This window comes from Pieris rapae, chromosome 8 (genome assembly GCF_905147795.1).
Source record: "Pieris rapae chromosome 8, ilPieRapa1.1, whole genome shotgun sequence".
Lineage (NCBI taxonomy): Eukaryota > Metazoa > Arthropoda > Insecta > Lepidoptera > Pieridae > Pieris > Pieris rapae.
The window spans coordinates 1,151,090-1,177,465 of NC_059516.1; the positions used below are offsets into that span (position 1 = coordinate 1,151,090).

The following is a 26,376-nucleotide window of genomic DNA, read 5'->3' on the forward strand; positions in this document are numbered from 1 at the left end:
TAATAATAATACAATTTATTTTCTCATTCGGCTCGTTTCAAATGTGTAATGCGCGTGTGCTGTGGCTGTAATTGGCCCTGGCTCAGCATTATGCTGAGGAGCAGAGTGTTCCACAGCACTGGTCATTCTGCCACACACGCCAGAGACCACAGCAGTTAGTTTGCGCCCCAGTCGCTAAGGAAAGAAAGAGAAGGAATGTTATAAAAGCCAAATAGAAAAAAAAAGTTACCAATGTACGTAATACAGTCTTGTGAAAAGGCAATTTACTTTAATCGTCTTGCTCAGTGATATTAGTTGGTCATTAACCCAATGATAAACACTCATTCAGCTCGTTAAGTTGACGCGACTAGTAATTACTTTCTATAAATAACATTCTTTGTAAACAAAATAGTCAGTGGCAGTACAAAGTTTAGCCGCCCTTGCCTCTACAGTCAGTATCATGTAACGTAAAATTAGTTTTGGGCTTAATTTTTGAGCACAAAATTCAGCCTCCTCTCTGTCGTAGGACTGACATGTGTAGGTTGTTAGGGCTATGATGGAAGAGGGACATACACTTTCCGCAATTTCGATCTCTTCTATCTATTGAAACTCTTACTGAAAATGGTTACCTACTTTAAAAATTGTAAAATTATAAATCTGTAACTAAGAGTCGACATGATATACGATTAGCGGTACGGAACGGTAAGCGATGTTAATTCATTGTTAAGCACTACATCACACCTCTGGCTCGTGAACTTAATTTATAGTATTGTTTTATATATATCGACCTTTTTAGGCACGTATATAGGTGCCTAATATATCTATTTTTGAGTTAGATTCAGAGTCCAGACTAAAACCAAATAAGGCTGGAGGGGCCCACCAGGAAAATGAAACATGGGAGGCCATTAAAGCGATGGGCTGACGACGTAGTTATGGTTTCTTGGGAGAAATGGATGAAGTGCCTCAGATCCAAATATAAAGTTCAGGAGTTCCTTTCACCAAAAGGGATCCATACTGCAGTATATAGTATATAGTAAATCAAATAATAATAACTAAGAATGGACATCTTGCCTAATAAACCTATTTTGTAAATAAACTTTGATTTTTCCAACATCAGAGCTTTTATCAACATCCGCAATTTACATCCTGCTGATAGAGCTATCAATTAGTTAGATAATAATCAAAATAAAGCCCGTTTATTTGCAATGTTTACAAATGTTCAAATATATAGTTACCATTTTTCTTGCACATAGTATTGTCTTTTATTAACATAACTTATACACATTTATTGAAAAACACCAACGTACCGGTTGGTCGAAAAGAATATTGGACTGGAGCGAGATCGGACAAGTACCGACAGTGTGAATACGTTTTAGTTTCAATAAATTTTTCTTCTAGTCATGGCTGGTAATAATTTGTAAAATTCTAAGAAAGGGTCGATATTGACTCAATAAAGTCAATATCTACCCTTTTCTATTATATACTAAATATAAAAGGGTAAACCGGAAAGGAGTCTCCTCTGATGTTAAGTCATACCGTCGCCCATGGACACCCAAGTTTGGTTTGAAAATACTATAGCGTATCCGATTTATTGATTGCAGAAAGTTTTTGTTGTTCGTGATGTGTTGATAATCAGACAGCGAAGCAGGCCAAGGTTTGCGCATAATTGATTTAAAACACAACATGTAGTTTTTGATTATATATTGACGATTAGTAGGGTATTTATTTAGAAAAAAATAACTATTAACTAACTATTTGCTAAATTTATTTTAGGAATAAATTCGAGCAAAAAGGTTAAAACGTGTCTATTAACATTTTTGCAATAACTTGTATAGGCAGATAGACTATATCTACCGTCCACATAAAAAAAATTTCATACACACCCTACGCAGAGTTGGAGATGCTACTGAGACCAAACATATAATTTCACATACATACACATTACACTCACGCATGTTACGGTATGTAAAAAGATAAGAAATTGTTATAAACAGATTAAAATTTCAAAATTGTATTTAAAAATAAATTAACTTTGTTATGGAATTATTACATTTTTTAGGGTTGCCAAATCTTACACATTGTATTACATTGATATAAAAAATAAACAAACACATTTTATTTATTAGTAAATTAACTCTTAAAAATCCGTTTATTGTCAATACATACTTTCATAAGTGTACATTGTGTTACCCATTTGAAATTACTCTGCAATATTATAATTATTCAACACAGTTGAATATCTCGTAGTTTTCACGAAACAAAATTTTATGTACGTACTTTATTATAGAGAGATAAAACAAACCAAAATTCAAATCTTTCCTCTTTTTTAATAATGTAGCTCTTGAGAAAACTTCAAAACAGGTTACTGATTCAGACGTGTTCCTAGATATAAGAGAACCGGTAGAATAACTAGTAACAAACGTGAGTCATCAGGAAAGTGATTATGAAATTCCAATATAAGCAATATTGTGTCTGCAAAAATGCTCTACTAAATGCATAGTATTAGTAGCAAAACATAAAAAACTCAGCAATATTTTAAAAAATCGCCTTAATTGTTTTTTTTTATTTAAAAATAAAATCTACCCATCTCGTTCATTTGGTTATAATATATGACAAAGACACTTTAATTATCTTTATTATTTATCTTTACATAACGGTTGTAAAAACTGAAGTAGTTGTTAATTAAATTTTGTTGATTATAAATGTACATAACATATTATTAAATTTTTTTGAAGTCAAACTTCTTATGGCGCATGGCGCATTAGGGAAAACGAAGAGAGTAACTTTTTCCATTGCGCGCACATCGTCATAAAAAAGGACACCCTGAAATTAGCTGTAGACAACATTTTAGTTTTTTTTATATTGTGTCTATTTTTACTTCTTTGACGTAATAAGATAAAATATAAAAAATAGTATAACTTCTAACGCGTATACATAAGTACACAAATAGTAAATAAAAAAAAACCTTTTTTGTTACATTTAAATTGTTTATGTTAAAAAAATTATTTTATAACCGGAAATAATTGAATGTTTTTATGCTATAACAATATGACTGAAGTAAAAAAATATTTTACGATTTGAACCCACGTTAACCATTTAGGCTTTAGAGGATTTTCAAGGGGTGAATAATTCCACTAATGAAAATTTCTAAATGTCGTATGTGCGGAAACTATTTACAATAGAGCAAAGTAGATGTAGCTAGTAGAAGACAACATCATCATCTATGATAAAGACGGATCCGGCCGATTTCCGAGGCTAAATTCGCAAGATTGATTTGTGCGTTTGACAAAACTTATAAATGCGAATAGTTCGTTTCATTGATGTAAATTATAAATCATTGGTTACGGCGATTATCTGCACTTTAAATTATAACCAATAAAATATATTTTAATTTTATGACGGATGACATTTTGAATTGCGCGCCGTTGTCATGGTAACACGGTTTTGACCGCGAAACACAACACTAAATAATAATCAAATTATTTTTGTCTGTTTGGCGGTATCGATTAACTTAATTATATTAAGACATAATTAAATTGCGATTGCGAAATTTTGCAGAATAGATTAGAATGATGGCTAGAATAAGTAGATGGTTAGACGTTGAAGTGGGCACAAGCGAAATACAGATGAATACTTTGCCCTGTAATATTGCTTTAGTGGATGTTATTAACGACAATGAATTCAAACTTATAGTGGGTGATATGGGAATCAGCAACGAATCTCCGAAATTAAAGGTAGTATAAACAAAGATGTTCTACACCTATAACTTTAATTTCCAACTTGTTAACTGTTAAGATTTATAGTTATCATGATTATGTTATTATTTTAATTTTAGTTCCAGATGTAGACAGAATAAACTAATGGTGCCAAGCTATGTCAAAGCTTTTTAGAATACTTGGTACTAATAAGTAAATTATCATTTTCAGATATTTAGAGGAACCATGCAAATATCTGATATTGTATTACCTGATATCCCTCTTGGTGTTGTGAGCTTCTATGCGAGTGAGACAATGCCAAGACCTGCACCTTTAGTAGCTGTGGCATTTAGCTCCTGTATCTATATTTATAGGAATCTTAAATTATTTTACAAGTATCATTTGCCTTCAAATAAGATTGAAGAAAGTGAAACAGAGATTTGGGAAAAGGTAATGTTATATATATATATATATATAACAGGTATATTCTTTTATATTTTAAATATTGGATCCTTTGGTCTACAATTGATTAACTTCAATATTTTATAGTAGATACAAAGGGAGAGAAACTCATAAACAATTACATTATTCCAGCCCATTTTACCTCTGTTACATAAAAAAATATCATGTACTTAGGTGAAACTCAATGTCATTTTAATGTCTGATAATTAATATAATCTTTTTGTTTTTTTGAAGTTGGTGTTGGTGTATCTTATTTATTATATGGACACACATTAACTGTGATGTTGTAATTAGGATTGTACAGTGCACTAGCAAACACTTCCTATTATATCATAATTAATGAAGATTTTATAACTACAATATTATATTTTAGTTAAAAGATTCTGCAAATGAAGAGACTGTAATAAAACTATCAAAGGACTTACAAGGCCTATCACACAACCTGTGTTTCCAGTCAAAAAATTTTCTACAAATGTCAACAGATCAAAAACTTGAATACTTAGATAGTGTAGAAGTACCTCGGAAAGAACTTACAGAGATAGCATGTGTGACCACAATGAAAATGAGGTCTACAGAGAAAATGGCTGTAAGCTGTCTTCTCGTTGGAACAGAGAACGGAGAGATTGTTGTGCTAGATCCTCATACATTTACAGAAATTACTAAGGTATGTTTGTTTTGATTGTATGTATGTGTAAACCTAGCCAAAAATTAAAATGTTTTTTCAAAGTTATCAATGAATCTAAGAGTTAAGCAATAATATTTATTTAGTCTATAACAAAGTTCAGTTCCTTGTAAGGGTAACAGAGGTAAAACTTAATTTTAAGTATTACTTTTATATGTCAAAAACGTAATAAAATTTGATATACGGGACAGTAGTTGTCTTTAAGTTAAAATCGTAATTAAGTGCTTACAGCGCCATCTAGAGTTCCTCTTACTATTTTTTTTCACTAATTTAATAAGTATATAGTATGTATATATTGTTTCCTTATTATCTTGTTTGATCTGTATTGAATAGATTTCATGTGTATACAAATACTCAAATCATATCTTGTATTAGTGTGAATTATTTTAAATGGCAGGCAAAAATAAACACAGTGAAGGCAGAGCCACACCAAATAGTAGCGACAGGTTTATTTAATATTGACTACCGAATTACTGTGGCTACGAGGTATATTTGTTTTATACATATTTGCTACACTTAATAATAAAGGCGCAAATTGTTTTATGCTTATGTTTCTTTTTTTAAATTAAGGATGTCACATATACTTTTATTTTTAAAACGAAGTTATAATTTAAACACTTTATTTTGACTTTTTACCATAGATTATGTTATAATTATAAATCATTGGAGTATATAAGTGATTTAAGCTTTTCGTTTTGATAATGTTTACTAGGTAAGGCATGTTGTATTATTTGCAAATTTAGTGAATAATAGAGAGACTTTAAATTAGTGTCAAAAAATCACTCACTTGATTTATAACGCCTTTTAAAATATAGTTCTATTAGAAACGAGACATAAATGTTGTCTGGGATTGTTTCTACTACTTGTCTCTTTTATTTAAGTTTAAACATGGTATTTTCATGTTGCCTTTGTCGTATGAGCAAGTGTTAATTGCACACGTAAAGAAAACACCAATGGTTCACAGTTGTAATTTGAACGCATGATCTCAGGGTTGAGTTGCACGCTTAAGGCACTAGTCCAACACTGCTATTATTGAAACATGAACATAAATATGCACATTAATATAAAGATATATATATATATATAAATATGTGGTCGTTCAAGTATTACGTAAGCAGATTTATTACAATTTATCTCCCCCCCATTCTTGTAATGTGTGAATACATAAACGTATCAATTCATTGTAGGAATCCTCGAAAATGCATTTTGTTTTTAAGCATAGACAATGTGTGGGTAATGGAAAATCAAAGACAACCCTCCCCCTAAATTGCTTTTGTAATACTTGAACGGTTGTTTTTTTTAATTTAATTTAATTATTTTATACCACCCCAGGAATAAATGTGTATGTATCCTCAAAAGAGATTGGAAAGAGGGACGCCAGTTGTTCAGGACACAGGAACATATAATTGCAATTGAAGTTATGGAGTTTGATGACAGCATTATGGTTATTTGCTGTGACAAAACATTCTCCTGCTATAGTAAAAAGGTATTTTATTAAGTTATTTTGTCTTGATTAAGTATATATTTTACAATGACATAGATTTAACATCTTTTAAGTTAGCATAAGTCGAATCGATTTGAAATACTTTTTCAATTCAGGATATTATATAACATGTCCTGGGACTTGAGAAAAACCATCCCCCTTGATTTTTCTCAAGCCTAAAAAAGTGTCTTTACACAATTTATTTTCAATAGATTTTAATAAAATTATTTTATTGGGGGCTAATAGAAATAATCAAAGAATACTGCAATATTAGATTTTAACTTATCAGGGCAACAAGCAATGGTGGCTACAACTTGATTGCCGTCCGGTAGCAATAACACAGGTCCCAATCACGCACCTTGGGGTAACCCTGGTTGCCGTTTCACTAGTTTCTGGCCACTTGAATCTATATGATGGAAAGGCGAAACGGGACTCTATGTTTATTAGAGGTATTAAAGGAAACAACTACAAATATGATGATTGCTTTTGTTGGAATACCTTTAAAATATCCTTCACCGATGAAGACGCTGTATTAAATTACTAATCTGACTTACCACACAAATTCGTTTGATAATACAATAAAACTCAAGAAACCAAACAAAATTAAGATCTGTGATCTAATCTTTTTAAGTGCTAATCACTAATTAACCTGTCAAATTTTTTAATTTTTTATTATTATATTTATTTATTTATTTTTAACGTGCACTCATAGTAATTCACTAATTCGAATGATGACTAATGAATTTTCATGAATGTTTTATATAAAACCAAATTGTTAATCCAGTATGAGCTACGTTAAATAACTGAAATATATTTTTAGATATCGCATCAGTTATAAAATTCGGGCAGCTTGGTCAAGAGGAACACGTCTTTACAATAATAACATCAAGTAAGACATATTTACACTCTATTATAAATACTATAGAACCCGATCAGGACAACGTCGTCAACTTTAAATTTAACATGTGTATTTAAGATCAAAACCCGTCCACCCATTTTTTGCATTACACCTTTGACTAGAAAGATTCGATCATCTTGGTTGTCGCATTTTTAATAATAATATAAGTACGATAAGCTAATGGAAAAAAATCAACTTCTAAACTTCTAATTGTCAAATTTTCAATAATTTATTATTATTATTTAATTAATCATAGATAGCATAACAAGTTTTGTTACAACATTTTTAACAAATGAACGGCTAGACTGATGTTTTAACCTGAGGTTATATTTATTCTGTATGTTGCGTTTTGTTATACCACGGAAACCGGATAAAATATATTCACTATACATATATTATAACTAAGGCAATGTACTTATGACTATAATTGAATAAACTAGTCCTTCGGGCCGGAGTTTACGTGGCATAAAATATTGGTATTTTAATACTAACTGATACACAATATAGGCAGCCCAAAAAACTATTGAAAAGGTAACCTAAGTACCTGAAATAGCATAGGACATAAATTATAAAACTAACCATACTGCTGTATTATTATTTTTATTATTAAGGTTCAAAAGAATTTATTGAACATTTATAGCTGGAAACCTAATGCTAAAAATCCTAAGACGAACAGCGAACTTTACTGCACACGCGGCGGGAATTGAGACCTCATCTACACCAATAGGAAAGCCATGGCTTATTCCAAAAAAGTCCAAACTTTTTCTGGAACAATCTATGAGGGAAAGGGAGAATGCCAAGGGTGGGTATTATAGAAATAAATTAAATTTAGTCTCTATTTATATATTTATTATATACAATATATATAAGTAATATTGGTAACATCAAAATCATTTTAATCCAATCCATAGATTTTAGTAAATATTGAAAATCGTAATGAAAACGGAAATAATATAGCAAAACTCTTAAACTCCCTTATTTTAGTCCTAAACATGTCTTTTCGCAATATTTTCTTTCTACTTTACTTACGAGAAGTCAATTTGAAAAAAAAAATCTGAGTTTGACTGCACCAGAAAATCCAGAGTTTACTTGCAAGTTCTGGAAAATAAGTTTTTTTTAATATTTCCAGCGATGCATGTAACATTTCGTCATGAATTGAATAGACTTCGTCTGGTTGCGGGTAAAACTCTTTTAGAAGCTTATACGAAGAGCGACAACGCTTTGGGGCTTGGGGCTTTAGAGCCAGTGCGTTTAGCTGCCGAGGTGAGTTGTAAAATACAGTTTAATAAAAATTGAGAAATTATGTTTTAATTTTTTGGAGGTACATTTAATTAGTGTCTGCGCAATTATGCGGGTACTTAAAAATATAGTCAAATGTTATGCTATATATAATAGTAAATATAAAATTTGTCTTTCATTAAATTGCATAATTATGAAAGTAATTAATTTTTAATCTTGTTAAATTAAAACAAATTAGTTTTTTCTAACTAAAATCTGTACATATCAACAAAACACCTGAATGGTGTTGGAAAATTATTGTAATTTGGTTCTATATAGAACGCAGTGTTGTACATATAGTACTATATATTTTATTATAACTAGCTGACCTGGCAAACGTCGTTTTGCCATGTATATCATTTATAATTAAAAAATAGGGCTTGATCGTAGAGGAGTGAAAATTAGGGGTTATATTATGTATTTACTAATGCTGTATCATATTTTTTTTTTTAAATCTAAAATTTTAAAAACATTTTTGGGATGGATTACCCTTAACATTTAGGGGGATTAAAAATAGATGTCCGATTCTCAGACCTATCCAATATGCACACAAAATTTCATGAGAATCGGGAAAGCCGTTTCGGAGGAGTTTAACCACAAATACCGCGACACGAGATATAAGATATATTATAGTTTGTCATATTTAAATTGTTACAGGTACAAGGCCTTGGACCAATGTTTCGTATGACATTATCCATTGAAAACACATCTAAAGATAGAGCAGTGATCGGTCTGTCTGTCCTCTTTCATACATACGGTTCAAGCTATAAAGTCACCAATCCTTATATAAAAGTAAGTGATATCACAATCCTTGCTAATATTTAAGATTTTTTAGCAAAAATCTCTAATCTTCTTTTCCTTAAGCATTAGTGTTAAGAGTTACTGGCGCGTTGGAATTCAGGATAAGGGCCGACTGAGCAACATTGACTCACATATGTTAAAATCATAGACTAGACGTGAGCGAGTCTTCGTTGATCCTACGTCACTAGTCTTAGTTTGACGGATAGGTTAGGTAGTGTCGTTTAAACCAGAGTAGTAACCAGAGTGGGAAACATCCCAACGTTTTTTGCACCAAGCCACACCTTAGTCTTTTTAAAATCTTGTATAAATTATTTTGAATAATCTCCGACTGGACTCCACCGCAGATATTCACTTTAAGCTTATTTTTAGAGATGGGTAAAAAATATAAAAATGTGTTTATTCATTTTAGATTTAGATTTGGGAACCCTTTTAAGTAAAAAATACCTATGTCAGTGTTTCCACATCTTCCATAACTAGCTTAATTATAAATTACCTAAAATATATTTATATGTAATTTCATTACATCTTTTATTGTATTTATTTTTGTTTTTTCAACTGTTATCAACACGCATGAGTGCATGAATGTGTGTGTGGGTGCAAATGTGTAAGTGGGTGATTGAATAAAGTGTGTGTGTGTGTGTGTGTATTACATACTAGGTCTCTGAAGCAGCTCGAACACTGCATGGGATGTGTGCATAAGCCAGCCAGCATTTTTATCTTAAATATAATCCTCTAATTTTTAATATGCTTGTTTTCAAAGTGTCCTCTTAGTAAAAAAAATGTCGTTCATTTAGTTTTCATAATATATAGTACTACTTCTGTCCTATTAATCACGCACACCAGATTGTAAAACTAAAACAAACATATATATATATATATATATATATATATATATATATATATATATATATATATATATATATATATAAACATATATGTATATATATATATATATATCGATGACATTCCTATTTCGCTTAGCGGAAAAGTAGCTTATCGGATTACCACCTGGGGATTTGATAAGATATTAAATATGCAATCGAAAATACAACTGATCTGTGTGGAAGACATGTGACTGAATAATATTCAGGCTGAGTATTCTCTAATCTATAAATCTTATACAAAGATTTAATTCAATCATAGAAAGTTCAAAAACCTATAACCCAAATTTAATAGTACAGTGCTATAACTGCTAAGTCTAAAATTTATTTATGTTTTTTTAACATAATTTATTGTGGGTGGAACCTTCTGCGCCTTGCGGGTTCCTCACGACGCATCCTAACCAAGTGGTAAATGTGAGAAGAAAAAAGTAAATTAGATCGCTTCATCAATAGGCTAGGTACTGCTCAAAGAAAGACGTATTTTATGTATTTTCATTGGGTTCGTACGTTTTGGTAAGAGTGCAGAACAGCACGCGAAATATATTGTCGATATGTTATCAATGTACCGGTATTATTTTAGCTTGCAACATATGAATTATTTATATTACATTTATAAGATAAGAATATGACAAAAATTATCGCACTAAATGTCCTGCGCGGCTAACATCTTTAAATATATATTTACTATGTTAAATAATTATGGATAATATATATGGATAGTATATTTGAAATCGATTCTGTAGTTATCGAGTTTATATACAAAAAACAAATCTTAATTAAAAACAATCGATATATCTGAATTAAATCTAAAGAAGAATTATTCGGGACTGCTTTTCAATGAAAAGCCTAGACGAAATAGGTTTTTCATAGGAACATTTATCTTCTAATATTAAAACAGTCAAAACACATCAACATACCGGTTATATTGACCAAAATCAAAGGTAAAAATAATTACTAGGTTCTTAATAACAACGTCATCGGCTATTACGACTATTGGTTTTTACGACCTGAATGAGTCTTTGGATGTCGTTATAATAGATTTATCATTTCAGATTCCACTACTATCACCTGGTAGTAAGTTGAAATTCCCAACAAAAGTGGAGGAAATTTTCACGAATGTAAATCCGGATATTTTCTTCCGAACGGTCACAGGTCAAACCGATGGCGCAATGATAAAGGTGTTGCTTTTGAAGGAAGGAAAACCGAATCCAGTACTCTCTGCCGTTGTCCAAATGCCACCCACTGATCCGATGATGGTTCCTTATGATAAGATACAAGCTACGGGATTTGTTGAATAAAATTTATATAATAAATTAATTAAAATTAAAAATGTTTTTTTAGTTAAGGTTTGAGTTTTATTTTAATAAATAAACACTTTAAATAAAGTATTTTTTATTTAAATTTAGTTTAATTTTTGATTTAATGTATTGTATACGTTATTAAACATTGCCAAACAGATTAATAATAATAATTAAGTAACAAAAATAAAAATTAGTTATATTTAATGGCCCTCTCGAAGACGGCACTCCTCAAACGCGAACGCAGATTTTCTATAAATCTGGGGTTATAGCTCTCTGCCTAACTTTACGGATATTTTCACGGATATCAAACTGTAGCAAGTTACGTCCTGCTCATCCGAACTCGCAGTTCCCCGCTTTAGAAAAAAAATACGTTATTTTTGGAACATAGGATCATAATGGTATCACTTATTCCACGTCATTAAATTCGAGCCTGTTGGCATCCCTACTCATCGGCAAAGAAGACAGAGGTGGCCGAGAGAAAATGCCGGCGTAAAAAACTCTCAATAGTCTTTTTTAAAAAAAGCAAATCATCAAACAATTCTTCAATCTTTAAAACAAATATAGCAAATTAATTAGAAGTAGTCTGCCCAGCACTAGTCCCAGGCCCTTTTATCAACTAGATCACAAACTTTATAGTAAGCCTTTTTACACAGCTTTCCTTTAATACATTTATTAAATTTAATAAAAGACCCTCTGGGATTTTATTAAAGAACACTATCCCTTTTCCAAAAAAAAGAATTACTAACTTTGGACAGTCTAGTACGGGGAAATTGCAGCCTGCGTTTGTTCCTAGTATTGACATTGTGCGTATGTTCTATTCTAGTATACTTATCACTGTTTTTGAATACATACATATTTTCAAAAAAAAAAATCATATAATGTATTTATATGATTTTTTTTTCTTTCAAGAGAGCTGACGTGTTGCTAAAAGTCTTTTTGTATTCCTCCACTAGCACTATGTAGAATTCGGATTATATAGTCTCGATTTTAATAAATGATCATTGTTCTTTATCATATAAAATTAATTGCTTTTTACTATCAATGGGGTGACACCACCAACTTCCGCCGGGTGCCACTCAAGGTACAATGCCACTGGCTACAAATACATGCGTCGTCGGCATGCATAGCAGAGATGACAAGCCTTGGAGGAAGCCAATACCTGAGAGGTTTCCTGAACTGAAAAATAAATTTTAACACATTGATAATTAGATGAAAAAGTATCAGAAAATCAATCAAGGCTTAAAATGTTAATAAAGAATAGTTTATTTGGTTAGAAAATTATTTTTTATTAAAGATTCTTCAATTGTGGTTGTATAGGTTTACGGAATTATTATACTTATAATTTTATATCAAAATATGGCGGCTTCTTTATCATGGTGTTTCTGTAGTTTATGACAGCTTGCCGAGCCCTTTATATTTGGGTCATGGATTAAACTATAATCAAGTACTGCAAATAAGATATAAACTTTTCCACTAGATATTTTGTTGATATCGAAGAGGTGTGACAAGAATCGATACAGATAATTCTGTAAAATGTTCCCGCTAAAATTTAGTTAGGACCAAATTCCACAAATACTATAAAGTTTTGTTTAATGGCTTTGTAGTCGTTGATAATTGATAAAATATTATACATAATTTGTAATGCTGATAAAATATTTTCACTAATAATTTTCGTTGGTAATAGTTAATTTTAATTAAAGTTAGTGTCGCTACACACTAATAAGTGTAATCTCTCTGTATTAAAAAAAGGGGTATCGCTTTATCTTCTCCGCTATATCTTCTTTTATCAAATGGATAAATAAATAATGTCACTCTATGCAAATAAATGAAGGTATGGTTAACTAATTATCTCATAAACCGATGATAAATATATACTCTATTACTTCCTAGTCTATCCAATAGCGGTCACATAATATATAGAATTCGTATCACGTAATTTCATTCCACAAAGGATTTAAATCACAGATGTATCAATGAATTTCTTTCTGTGCGTAATTAACAATTGTTTAAACTAAGAAAGCTGTGTGGAAATCGGCATGTCATACCCATATACGGTTGTAACACTGATGTATTATTTATTTTATTTCCACGGCTCTCGAACTTACGATTGGCTTTATTATGTCTTCGGACCGATGGTTGAAAAGAATCATGATCAAAAAGCAGAAACTTGAAGGATTTTTGCGTCATTGAAATACACTAATCGTTGGCCACAAAGACCAGAAAATAAAAAGAGTGTGTGTACTTATGTACACAGTAGGTACACGCGTTAGAAGTTATGCTACTTTGCCGTAAGGAAAAAAATAAACAAAATGCAGTAGTAATTACCGATAAATATTAAAATAAATCAAAACTTTTTATTTAAATAAATAAATGATTAGTAAATACTATCACCGTCGTAATTGATTTAGAAACACCAAAATAATATTTATTTGTTCACACTGTTTAATTGTACTGTTACGAAACATGACGTGTTCCAAAGATAAAAATAATAGAATATACAACTTGAACCTAGTTATCGATTTCCATGCCACCTAGACCTAACTTTACGATGTCGAATTTAGGTGTTGGTGTGCACACGCATTATAAAAATTCACTCTCATCATTTTACTTCATCGGGCTAAAAGAAGTATAGCTTCAAAAAACTTATAGAAATACAATATAAATAAATTTAACGCATCTGTTGCTAATGGTTGGTTTATCAAAGATTAATGAATAATCAGTAATTGGCATCGTTAACCGTAATCTTTTGCCTGATAACACGTTATTGATACGACCTCTGCGAAAGTGTCCAAAAGTTATATTTTTATAATTTTGTGATAAATAATTCCACTTGAACTTTAATATTTTGTTTAAGCTAATATTTTATCATAGATGAATGAAATGGTGAACATTGATCTTGCTTATCGTTCAGTATTTGTGAAGTTTACGGTAATATGTAGTATTTTTGACCTTGTAACAATATTTATTTGTACAACTCAGCGAAAATATGAATGAAACGCTATATATATGCGCTTTTCAACAGAAAGAAGAACATAGATGCTCATTCTTGGTCTGGTGTCGCAAACAGCGATTTCTAACTTCTGTATGTGCAAAATGTATGTTTTTTTGATTATATGGTGGTCATACAAAAATATATCGATCTGATTCCACTTTTTTAACTATATTTATTTCTTGTCATTATGGACCCTTATCATCCCGTACCATCCTCCTTCCTACGCATGTAGTATGTAATATAGCCTATGACATTGTAAATTTCATTAACAGTAAAAAACTTTCGGTACTCTTTACTATCTACCAACACATAATAAAAATCCAACTAAAATGCATTTATTTTTATCCCTCACATTATTAATTACAAGGGCAAAGTTTTAATTTTCGAACGGTTTTGATTGCTCTGTGCATCTTAAAAGATAATATATTAATACCACAAACAACAACCTAACAAACAATACCTTTCATATCAGTTGTTCCTAAGTTGCTGTCATATTTATTTCAGCCTAAATAGATCTTAGTATAAAAATAAAATACGTTTATAATGAAATTAAAGATAGACAGGTATCACTTATTCATTAAATTTGAACATTTATATGTTTTATTAAGGACTTTACAATAAATTATTTAGTTAGACTGCATGACTTCAAGTTATTTCCCTTATAATGGTTAATTTTTATTTACTGGCAATACGACGACAGCGACTCTTAGTTCTAACCGGCCAAGAAAAGAATGTACCGAGATTTTTGTGCAATTTGACATTAGTAGGCGTACAACAAAAATACCTAAATAATGAAATATTTCGACGTTGGCAGATAAAACATATACTATTGTAATTAAAGTATAATCTATTTGAAGCATAATTTATCTAGCCGATGTAGAACTTATTATGACTAATAATTTGAAATCAGAGAGAATAAATAAATTATCATTAATCCCTATTATCGAAAAAATTTACAATCATGTAAAATTAATTATGTTTTTTATCATAATTATAATATTAAAACTCAAAAAGGTCGTTTTTGCGATCGTGTCACTTGATTTTAAATATAAGGGCAACGTATCACTAGCTATGTCTTATATAATCGAATGGAAGGAGATAATATTGCATACCTATGTTATAAATTATATGAATTTTACAATATCTAGAACAATATTGAATGAATTTACAACTTTCAATTTATATTCACTATAAAATTATATTGTTTTGATAAAACTCGTAAGCCACTTTTAATCTGTTTGCGTTCGGGTTCTATATTCAAAATACGACTAAATCGTTATTATCTGTGGTACTTACAATAACCAAACCTAAATAGTCCAGAGATTTTCCCCCTATAAATGTGATTTCGAATGTTAATTATAGTATAGTTTAAGAAATATGAAAACGTTTAGACTGCTAGTCATATCTGACAAAGATATCCTTTGAATTGACACCAACAAACTAACCACATAACCATTATAGTTTCGTTAGTCATTTAGGATATTAAATATACTAATTTGTAAAACCCATTGTAACACACCTGTCCTGCCTAACTATAACTTGCTATAAGATATTCCCAAAACATAAATATTTTAAATCTAAGAATATATTAGTATGGCAATACAGTTAAGAAGTGCTGCCAGCGTTATAAATACACTGCCACTGCCTAACTTTAAACATTTCTTTTAATTTTCTATTTATCAATTTTTAATTATTATTATCATTACTATGTAGTAATAATTACAATCTCAGAAACTTAAATAATTTTGATAAGTTTTTACATACATATCAAAGTCCATACTATATTAGAACCTTATAAAAAGTTATGACTCGGCGTTGAGAGTTAATTAATTAAACCTGATTTCTAAATGACGCCTGAACTCAATAGTCAATCCACAATCTCAGATTGAAAACAATATGAGATCAGATCGTGACAGTCGATCGATCTCCTATCTGCTTCCCAATAACCAATCCCTACGAAGAAGTCAATTTGTTGACGGATAGAATGCAATTTTCGCTCTTTACACTCATATTTGACAATTAACGTAAACCGAATAATGAGTGAATAAAGTGAATAAAACCGTACAAATAATATTAAAGTAAACATGTTGAAAACATATCAAATAGCTTTTTAATTATTTTAAAAACTGGTGTAATATTAATATAATATGGATATTGGCACAGTTGAACTGTCATTTTCATACAAAGGTCAATCCACATACATCGTTCCGACCTACCATGTATTGCTTGTATCAACAGATGGCTATTACAATCCATCGATTAGTTATTGGTACACTTTTATCAAATTTGGATTAAGGATTCATTAATTATCTCAGATGTACAAAAATGAATTGAGATAGGTTTAGGCGTAAGCCCCTAGTTTTCTTATTTCTAGAACGTCGGACATCTAGTTTTTAAAGTTGTCAAACCATTTTTGTTTGAAGTTTGACAGTGCTCATGACAAGATTGAGATACAAATTACAATAGGTCCTTAGATGAATGGGTTCCTTCTTAACTTTACTTTAGGGGTAAGTAGGCACTCTATGTCACATACTATTTAACTATCCTAAACTAACCTATCCTCTATATGACGTTCTTCCCCCTAAAGTCCCCCGTCCTTTAAAGTACTCTTAAGTGTGAAATGTTTGTGTTTAGTCCATATTGCAGATTTTTATGTAAATATATAGCCAGTAATAAAATTAAAGTGTAATATATATATATATAAATTATTCATAAATACATATTTAATCATGTTATTTGTGCAGTCTTTAAACTAACAATCGAATTTCAACCACTTTTTAGGTGCAAAATTATTATTTTCACCGATCAATCTCCTTCGTGCCTTCTCCATCTACCCGACACAGGCGAAGTACCGTGTGTAGTTGGCACAAATTATAGCCATTAAAAAAGGGTTAAAGTAAAATGATATTAGGTTCTATGTAACGAATTCTAAATGTATATTTGTAAAAGCGATTAATTATTTCAGTAGCAGTAGCAATATGAGGTAAGGCACTAGATGCGGAAAGGTGCCTTCTGGTTTTCCAATATTAATAGCCCGACACACACATTGACAAACCTGCATTAACTATGAAAGCCTTTAATATTTGTACGAATTCATTATTTACAAAATATCGCTAAAAGTAGATAAAATTTATCTGATAAGCGCAGGTCCCCGAAGATTTATTATGGCCGTCAACGCGAAATTTTCTTCAGTCTTGACCTGATCTTCACTTAGTTTTAACCTTTTGGTGAGTCCGTATAATTTTTTAATATTTTACTTATAACTCTTTGATTACACTTAACCAAGTGTAATTTTAGAAAATCACGTAGACATGAAGGACCCCTTAAGTTACCGACTTCCAATTATCTCTATTGAAGTACTTGGGATTACTGGAAACTGCGAGTTATATCAAATTCTTTTTTTAACTTCTAAATATTATAGTCTTTTCTTTATCCTTTAAATTCCTTCGCAAATCTTTCAGAAGCCAATAGACGGACATGGTTTTTGCATTAAATTTACGTGAATTCAAATGCAGTTTAAGCGTCTTGCATTACGATTTTTACAGTATAGTTTCTTTCATAAAGAAAACTTGTTAAACAAGTTTTTGTCATCACCGAACCTAAAATTATGGGAATTGTATTTACGTAGATTTGCATTGTCATCGATTTAAATTGTTTTTACCAACGATAAGATTATCTATGTGTGTAATCTTACACATAGATTATAAGTTATATTTTAATTTCCCTAGATAGTAATGCAGTAGTTAAATAAGAGATTAATTTGGCTAGAGACCTCGTAGCGTAAACTTAAAAGTAGTTCGTGTTGGGACACAGAATAATAATATGCAACGATAATGTAGGCACCGCAAACGTGCCGCAAATATGAAGCCTGATTAAACAAACTAAAGAATCGTGTTTGAACTGTGCACTGTTTCTAGTACGTAACCTAACCTAATGACTTTTTACTCTTTCTCACCTCGTCTTGTCTGTGGTTGTTTGTTTTCTTGATGATGCATTCCTGGAAATAAATATCTCGTCTCCGCTCCTCTTTTGTAGGGTTCCGAAAATCCCCACAACATTGTATGCTGATTAAGACTTTTATTTTACAGATCTCTACTCAAACACCAAACAGAATGTCTGACGCAGTAAGTACACGACATAGTTTACCATAATTGATAAGAAATATATTTGTTAAGAATATATTACATAGGTTGATAACTAATATACAAACACGATAATTATTAAAAATATTTAATTAGCAAATGTTTACGCAAATAATTTCAACTCATACATGTAACTGGATTCGCCTCATTAGTGTTACGAAGATCTTTATTTTCGACTATACAAAAGTGATTTAAGTTGTCCTAATTTTAAAATGTTGTTACTATTAATGCTTTATTGTCATAGTAACTGGTTAGTAAGGGTCCAAAACTAACGAATGTAATGCATTCGTAGCGTCTTAGGTTCGGTTTCATGTTAATAATAATTCTGGTTCAAAAAATGAAGATACTCGGATAGATCAAGGGTATATCAACATGTTTAGTTCCCATGAATTTTAGTAACTTGTTTTAACCCGATGTTTTATCTTAGGAATTCCAAAAGGTAGCTGAAGCCGTAAGGAACTGGAAGACCAGGCCCTCGGACAACGAGAACTTGGCCATGTACTCGCTTTACAAGCAGGCTACCGTCGGTGACGTCAACATCTGTGAGTATGAGATCATGCGTCATACGTGACGTCATCTTTACTGACGAGAAATGATTAATACTCAAACAAAAAATTGTTATCATTAAGGCAAAGATGAAGTTCGAAAATATTGTTTAATTTTTCTATAACATCATCGTTAATTATATTTCATATTGCTACTTGATTGTCAAAAAATATTAACTTGCCGAACACCGGTTTTTGAAGTCTTAAAAACGGAAACATCCTTTAACAGGCTAAATATTAAACACAGATATAATAGAAACTACAGAAATAAAACAAATATACCTAGATGATATTATATTTATGGTCATTCTGGTATATTCATCTAAAAACTTAGGTTTGAGTACGCCCTAATGGGCAAGCAGATTTCTGCGTCTCATTGATATCTAGTATTCGGAATTGTAGTCCAATCAATAGTTTTACGGAAACAAACAATATTGATAATACTTTCATAATATCACTTAAACAGTATTAATAAAGCTATTTTGTTTTCCCTAGCTGCACCCGGTGTAACAGACGTCGTAGCCAGCGCTAAATTCAAGGCGTGGTCTGACCGCAAGGGAATTTCCAAGGACGACGCTAAGAAACAATACATCGACTTGGCTGCTCAACTGTCACCAAAATACGCTTAAATTTAACTTTAGTTATAAATTATTTTTATTTTATGTGTGTTCTCTTTTGGCATATGAATGGATTGTGAATAAAATTTTGTCGTTTTTTGTATTTTGTGTTTTATTATGTATGCGTATATCTCTTTGTAGGCTGGTAACTCATGTAAGATCTGGTGCAATTAATTTTCCTCCATCAATTTTGGTCCTGGGCTTTTACTATAATTGTATGATTTTGAGGACGAGTCTTTGACCTGATCAATGTTGCTAAAACCAGCAACACTGGTGGTACGTGAGTCAGTGCGCTTGGTGTCCTGTGGTCGAATGCTCATATACATAGTTATGTTACCTTTTTTATAGGCGTCATTTACCTTCACTACCAGGTCACAGTAGAAGGTCGAGCTTCTTTTCGCCATCTGGTATTCAGTCTCTATTCTATTAAGCCCATACTTATCCCGACTAATGTACCTATATTATTAAAACTCTCTTGAGTTCTAGGGTTTGGCCTTAGTAAATGTATATTATAGACTAGAAACACGGAATTTTCTGTAGCTGTAATTAAATACATATGTTAAGTTTCATACATAAAGCTAAAACATAAATATTAATATCTCATAAAGAAGTGCCTATAAACATTTAATAGCAAACTAGTAAGGACGGATCCACATTTATATTATAGAGATGACATTATTAAATATTATATATTTACTGATTGCTTTCCTAAAAGTTGTTATTTTAACCACTACAACTTGTAGGTAGTATGTTTTGGATATAAGTTAAATTTATTATTCAATGTCTATACAATAATTGTTTTATTTATAGAGCTTATCGAATTCATTATGTTATACATTTAGGGCCTGTTTCACAATGTATGGATAAAGTGCCAAATAGCTATGCAACACATAAATTATTCCAAAGATAAAAGTTCCAAATAAGATACTTCGAATTTCATGACGTATAGCGCTATCTGACAGTCGTGAAACGCAAAAATACTATTTATCATACCAATAAGTAACAAATAGCTTATTTGGAACTTATCCGGACATTGTGAAACAGGCCCTTAGACTAAGAAACAAAAACGATAGCGTATTTCAATATCCTATCTTTCATGACTTGAGACTTCTTCAGTGAGTCAAGAGACAAGAATCTTACCTCATAGATACGAGATTGTTTTCATTTTTGTTAGCAAAATGTCATTTTTCTAAAATCTAAACCTGTTGACTTTTGACACTGACAGTCTATACTCAATAATCACATAACACAATAATAACAATTTTCAACTCAGAACTTTCAATAATAAAAAATTTCATGATTTATAAATTATTTGTATATATACTTTTAATATAAACCCTTTTTTATATCTGATTTAAATAAAGATTTGTAAGTTTTACGTGCAAGTGAAACAGATAATATCGGCAATTAAAGTTATTTCTGCCGTATCGGACACAAACACGTCCACTCACCGCGTCAATGAATCCTCGAACGTAATATAAGTTTCTCCTTTTACCTCATTATTGAATTATATTTTAGTTGTGGACAGTTGTTCATACTGTGCAGACGTGCTCCGTTCCTGTGTTCGAAGTAAGTTGAAAAATATCTTATCAATAATTCCGTTGTGTATCATATCTAGGTATTAGTATGCGATTAGTAAGCACCGGTCACGCTATAACTGATAAACATTTTGTACTTACTTACAATACATATTTTCACTTTCAGGTCATTGTATTAACTGAAGCAAAGCACCATGTCTCTACAAGAGGTAAGTTTAAATATTCTGTAGAAGTCTTAATGGTCATAGAGGTCATATAAATGATAATGGTTGAATAATAATATCATTTATTATGCATCAGAAATGTGAGGTTTCCACTGTATCTAGAAAGTTACCACAACATTTATTAATTAAATTTAAATGTAATACTTCCTTCTGTTAAATCACTTGCTATCAACATGATTAAATAATCTGAAAATGGATCTTATACCTACCATTTTATTATAGTTTATCAATATTTAATTCTAGTATGATAAATATTCAGATATTTATTCAGAGACATTTTATATTAACAATCTACTAATTGTATGTTTTTTTATGAAATAAAAAGTCTATATTAATAGCAAAGCAAAAAAATAACAAAAAAACTATTTTAAGATTTCTCACAAAACCAAAGATTTATAATACTGGTTTTTCTCTAGATTCAAGGTTGTTATATTAAGATGCTTGAATGTAATATGTGCAATGATTTTTCAAATATATCGCTAAAATGGATAGGCAAATTAATGTATGCATTATAAATAATATTTACACAACTATGTATACTTTGCTAAGTGATTTTTTTTAGAATAAAGTCTTATATTATATAAATATGATATATTAAAATAAAATGCATTGAATTGAAACTGCAGTCCTTAATTGTTTATACAATTATTTTCAATTGACCTTTAAAGTTTAATTTTAAGTGAATTCTTTTGTAGCAATTTGACAAAGCTGCTGAAGACATCAAGAAGCTGAAGGGGCGTCCCAGTGATGCCGACCTTCTGGAGATCTATGGGTACTTCAAGCAAGCCACAGTTGGAGACGCCAACCCTGCAGGTATATCTCTTACCCTTTTATCAATAAGAATTCAGTCAACATCTCATTATTCATAGTTATTGTCATTATATCAAATTTGCATTGTGTGCGTTTTAAAGATACTATGTTACTATTGATATCATGATGCTGTTAATTAACATGTCAGAAGAATGAACACATCTTTACAAAAATTAATGCCACATTTTCTTGACATCTGTATAGTAAGAGTAATACTAATAGGAGGAATTAGGAACTTGATTCTTAGTGAGAGTTTGCTTAGAATTTCCTCCTTTGTACTGGAAAAGTATATAAATTTATATACAAGTAAAATAAGTGTTAGTCATCAACATTGTTATTTATTGAATAATTAATATGTTAAAATCTGATGTGTAGATTTAAATACTTTGAATATGTATATGTTATCTATGATACCTGGTTAAGCATTAAGTTCAGAAGACTTACCATACATACCTGTTAAACGACTTTACCATACTTGGGTTGTAGTTTAATGAGTAGACAAATTCAATTATTTAGTCATAGTCCAGTTAGAAATCTAAATAACATGAATGTTACATACATGACCACTTCCTTCCTGTTGGTTACAAGGAAAGAAAATGCTATATTAGTTTCCAGAGTCACTGTATGTTAACCGTCTTTACTAAGACATTTTGAATATGGAATGAATCATCAGCCTATTTATACAATGAAACAATGCTCATTAGACTTTGAACAATATAAATTCGATCTAGCGAGTTGCCTGTATCTACTAAGTCAACTTGGATCAACATGAATAATTTTTATTTCAATTTGAAATTCTTGTTGTGCTGACCTTAACTTCACCGATTTTGGAGTCTATTGTAAAATATAATATTATATTAGATTCAGCTGAGTGTTTGAAGCTATTTAAGCCAATTTCTACTGTCAATGTCTTATGGGTGCTAAATAAAGAGAATGAGTCAAAGCTTCGAAAGGCCTTTCTGGGCCTAGAATGCCTAGCGAACCCCGAGGGCCCATATTAAGGGCGTGTGAAGGACTGAGGTGTTTTTAGTGGGTAGGCTCTCGCTACCCCTCTGAATAGCAGAGGGATTTGAGTGTAGACCCAGCCCCACAGTCCCCGCGATATTCTTGATGCGGCCCTGCCTAAGTGCATTTTCAGGTCATAAGAAAAAAGGCTTTTTTAGTAGATAATAGTAAGTAATTTAAATAGTAAGACTAATGGAATTATGATGCAAGACGTAAAGCGATTAAGCTGTATTTTTTCTGTCATCTGATTATACGACCTTAAAATTCAAGTATAAATGTAGACATTGATGATTTATTTAAATAATCCGGAATACAAAAAATAAATGTTAAGCGAGAATCATTTAGTTTTTATAATACCAGATAATGCTGACGCCAGTCACGCCATAATCAGCCGTGTCCTTTGGATAATAATTAGTTTTTATTTAATCTTAATCAAGAAAAGGGAAAAATTTTATCGCTTTTAATTATCACAATTAAGCTGAATTATTTACTCATAAAACTTCGTGGCGTCAGAGGTTTTGTAATATAAGAAACGTAAATATAATTACTAAAATTAAGTTCTTAATTTATCGAACCGTACCTTTTTATAAACTAACTTATGGTAGTACCTACCGTGTTATTGAAGTTTATAATACTTTGATATTAATAGTAGTAATTATCTACATTATGTAACGTATAAAAAGGGTCGTTACGTTCAAGTCGTGATTAACCAAACCGGTTTTATTAAATTTAAAGACTTAATGTTTTGTATAAATTCTGAAAATATATTAAATGTTTGTAGTTCATAATGACAATCCTAGAAACAAAACTATTGTATCTTTTAAGGGCTGAGAAATGCCCATTCCAGGGCAACGATTACAATTGTATAAGGTTCATTTCATTAAGTATTCGTCACACACATAACACGTAAATTCTGAGAAAAAAATAAAAATATATCTGGCAGCTTAAACGCGGCGATTTTCATTTGTTTTTTAATAAACGAATTCCTTCATTTCAAATTACGCGCTGCCCAATTAGTAAATAATAATTATTAATAATATCCATAAATAATTGCATTGTTACTATTATATTATGTTAACATGCTGATAAATAATCCCTAAGCAAGAACTTAAATGGAAATGAAACATTTAAGAAGTTTGCGGCGCGGGTGTTTTTGGAACTAAACTGTGTAATCCTCTAGCCGGCTCTCTATTAGACTGCTTATAAGCTATGGTCATGTTAAACTCGTAATTAAATCTATACCAAAAAATTTCATTATTAACTTAACACTATAACAATGTATGGCGTAAGAACGACTTCTTATGGTCCAGTGCACTTGAAGAATGTTTTTATTAAGAATTTTGTTTATTCTTATTATTTATATTTAATTAAAGGTTTACAATAGCCATGGCCAATGTGACCCAAGAAATATAGGGTTATTAACCTCACTTAATTATGTTAATTGCATGGATTTTAATTGTTTTGGAATTTTACTCGACTGCTATTTTGGCCCTGAACTGAAAATACCGGTGCGGCTTTATCGTATTTAGTACTTATCGTTAACCTATTTGATTAAAATAAAATAGTTCATAATATTAATAAACGTTTGAAACTGAAAATGTCTTTATTTTACAGTTCAACAATATATAAATAATTAACATATAATTAAAATAAAAAGTGTAATGTAACTTTTCGTTTAGAAGCGATCTCTTTCAGGCAATCGAAATGCAATATATAAATAAATTGTTTATAATACACACAATATTATAAATAATAATAACCGACCCAAAATAAAGAGTATTTTTTAATTGGCCATTTATAAGCACAAAATTTTCCGCACTTATCTACACATAATAAAAACATAATCTACAATTGTCGTATGGTATTAATGTCACGTTTTTAAGATATAGCTTGTTATCGTTTTTAACTTTTTGCTTTAAATTGGCTTATAATGTGAGGCCGATTCTGACTGAAGACTGGCAATGTATTACGTAGACAATATGAGCGCAAATATATAATTGCAACTCCCTTTCTTTAGCTAGCGTACTCCATCGAATTGATGTCTGGAATAACACGATAGGCAACCTAAGAAACTTGTTCTCTCCGCTTGGGTTTTGAACCCAACACAAGAAAAATTTGTTATCTCCGTTATAACCTATTTATTATATCACCCACCTCCATAGCTATATATTTAATGTACATGGCGTATAACTGAAAGTCGCAGAGCGTGAGATAGGGAACGAATCCTCAAGTTCATCTCCCCTATGTTAATAAGCAATTTTTTTTTATAATTAATTTATTAATTCATGGTTATTTCAGATAAACCCGGTCTATTCGACTTGAAGGGCAAAGCAAAGTTCGAGTCATGGAGTTCCAAGAGCGGAATGTCAAAAGAGGACGCTCAAAAGGCATACGTCGCGAAAGCACAGAGCATCATTGCCGCTATTGGCCTGCAATAATCCAGTTTTTCTTTCTTGCTGCTTGCAATCGTTTACAGATAGGATAACTGTCAGAATATGCCATGTCATCTGACATATGTCAGATGTTGTTGAATCCAGAAGATTGCATGTATCAGTGATATGTTTAAGAATATTTATATTAGGTTATTGAAAGGTTTTTAAGTCGAAGACGTTTTATACTTTTGCAACGCACATTATGTTTGACATAATCTTCCAATGTACGCTTTTTTTTTCAGTTTTTTTAGTTGAGTAAAGATACTTTGCTCTAGTTTGTTATATTGTTTACTTCCGGTAAATATAAACTGGTGATAATTTGTTTTTTTTATTTATAACTTTATCCTGCATTTTTATCTGTGTTAATTTGGTCGTACTGTAAATTGTTCCTCCATATGAGCGCATTTTAGTCAAACCTAAATCAACCCTACTATTATTATACTTAATTGTCCTCTTCACAATATTGAATTTTATCCTCATCCTACAGGTATTGACATTCTTTGCGAGAGGCTGTTGCCAATAATAGAACTTTAGAAGTCCTGTGGTAACAGGCTCCCAGCCTTCCACCCAAAGCAAAATAAATTCTCAATTGAAGTCTCTTTTCTATCTCC

The 26,376-nt window shown here is 30.9% G+C and overlaps 3 protein-coding genes and 1 long non-coding RNA gene across 5 annotated transcripts; 3 read left to right on the top strand and 1 right to left on the bottom strand.

Annotated features, from left to right (window-relative positions):
* On the bottom strand, positions 1-4,548 carry LOC123689420. 2 transcript variants are annotated; one of them, XR_006750391.1, is made up of 3 exons: positions 4,408-4,548; positions 3,946-4,036; positions 1-174 (listed from the first exon to the last, which is right to left on the bottom strand). It is a non-coding gene; the product is annotated as an uncharacterized LOC123689420 (long non-coding RNA). The 2 variants fall into 2 exon arrangements; XR_006750392.1 differs by lacking the exon at positions 4,408-4,548 and adding an exon at positions 4,279-4,376.
* On the top strand, positions 3,435-11,473 carry LOC111002159 (Bardet-Biedl syndrome 1 protein). Its single transcript, XM_022272277.2, has 11 exons — positions 3,435-3,713; positions 3,906-4,124; positions 4,510-4,800; positions 5,216-5,304; positions 6,151-6,304; positions 6,591-6,750; positions 7,122-7,190; positions 7,840-8,001; positions 8,329-8,462; positions 9,135-9,269; positions 11,212-11,473. The coding sequence occupies exons 1-11, from the start codon at positions 3,549-3,551 to the stop codon at positions 11,455-11,457; spliced, it is 1,824 nt and encodes a 607-aa protein (XP_022127969.2). The 5' UTR covers positions 3,435-3,548; the 3' UTR covers positions 11,458-11,473.
* A 6,103-nt stretch (positions 11,474-17,576) lies between these two features.
* Positions 17,577-19,859, top strand: LOC111002157 (acyl-CoA-binding protein-like). Its single transcript, XM_022272274.2, has 4 exons — positions 17,577-17,679; positions 18,541-18,576; positions 19,022-19,136; positions 19,635-19,859. The coding sequence occupies exons 2-4, from the start codon at positions 18,565-18,567 to the stop codon at positions 19,766-19,768; spliced, it is 261 nt and encodes an 86-aa protein (XP_022127966.1). The 5' UTR covers positions 17,577-17,679; positions 18,541-18,564; the 3' UTR covers positions 19,769-19,859.
* A 1,305-nt stretch (positions 19,860-21,164) lies between these two features.
* On the top strand, positions 21,165-26,083 carry LOC111002156 (acyl-CoA-binding protein homolog). Its single transcript, XM_022272273.2, has 4 exons — positions 21,165-21,325; positions 21,461-21,503; positions 22,214-22,331; positions 25,632-26,083. The coding sequence occupies exons 2-4, from the start codon at positions 21,489-21,491 to the stop codon at positions 25,769-25,771; spliced, it is 273 nt and encodes a 90-aa protein (XP_022127965.1). The 5' UTR covers positions 21,165-21,325; positions 21,461-21,488; the 3' UTR covers positions 25,772-26,083.
* Positions 26,084-26,376: the final 293 nt, after the last annotated feature.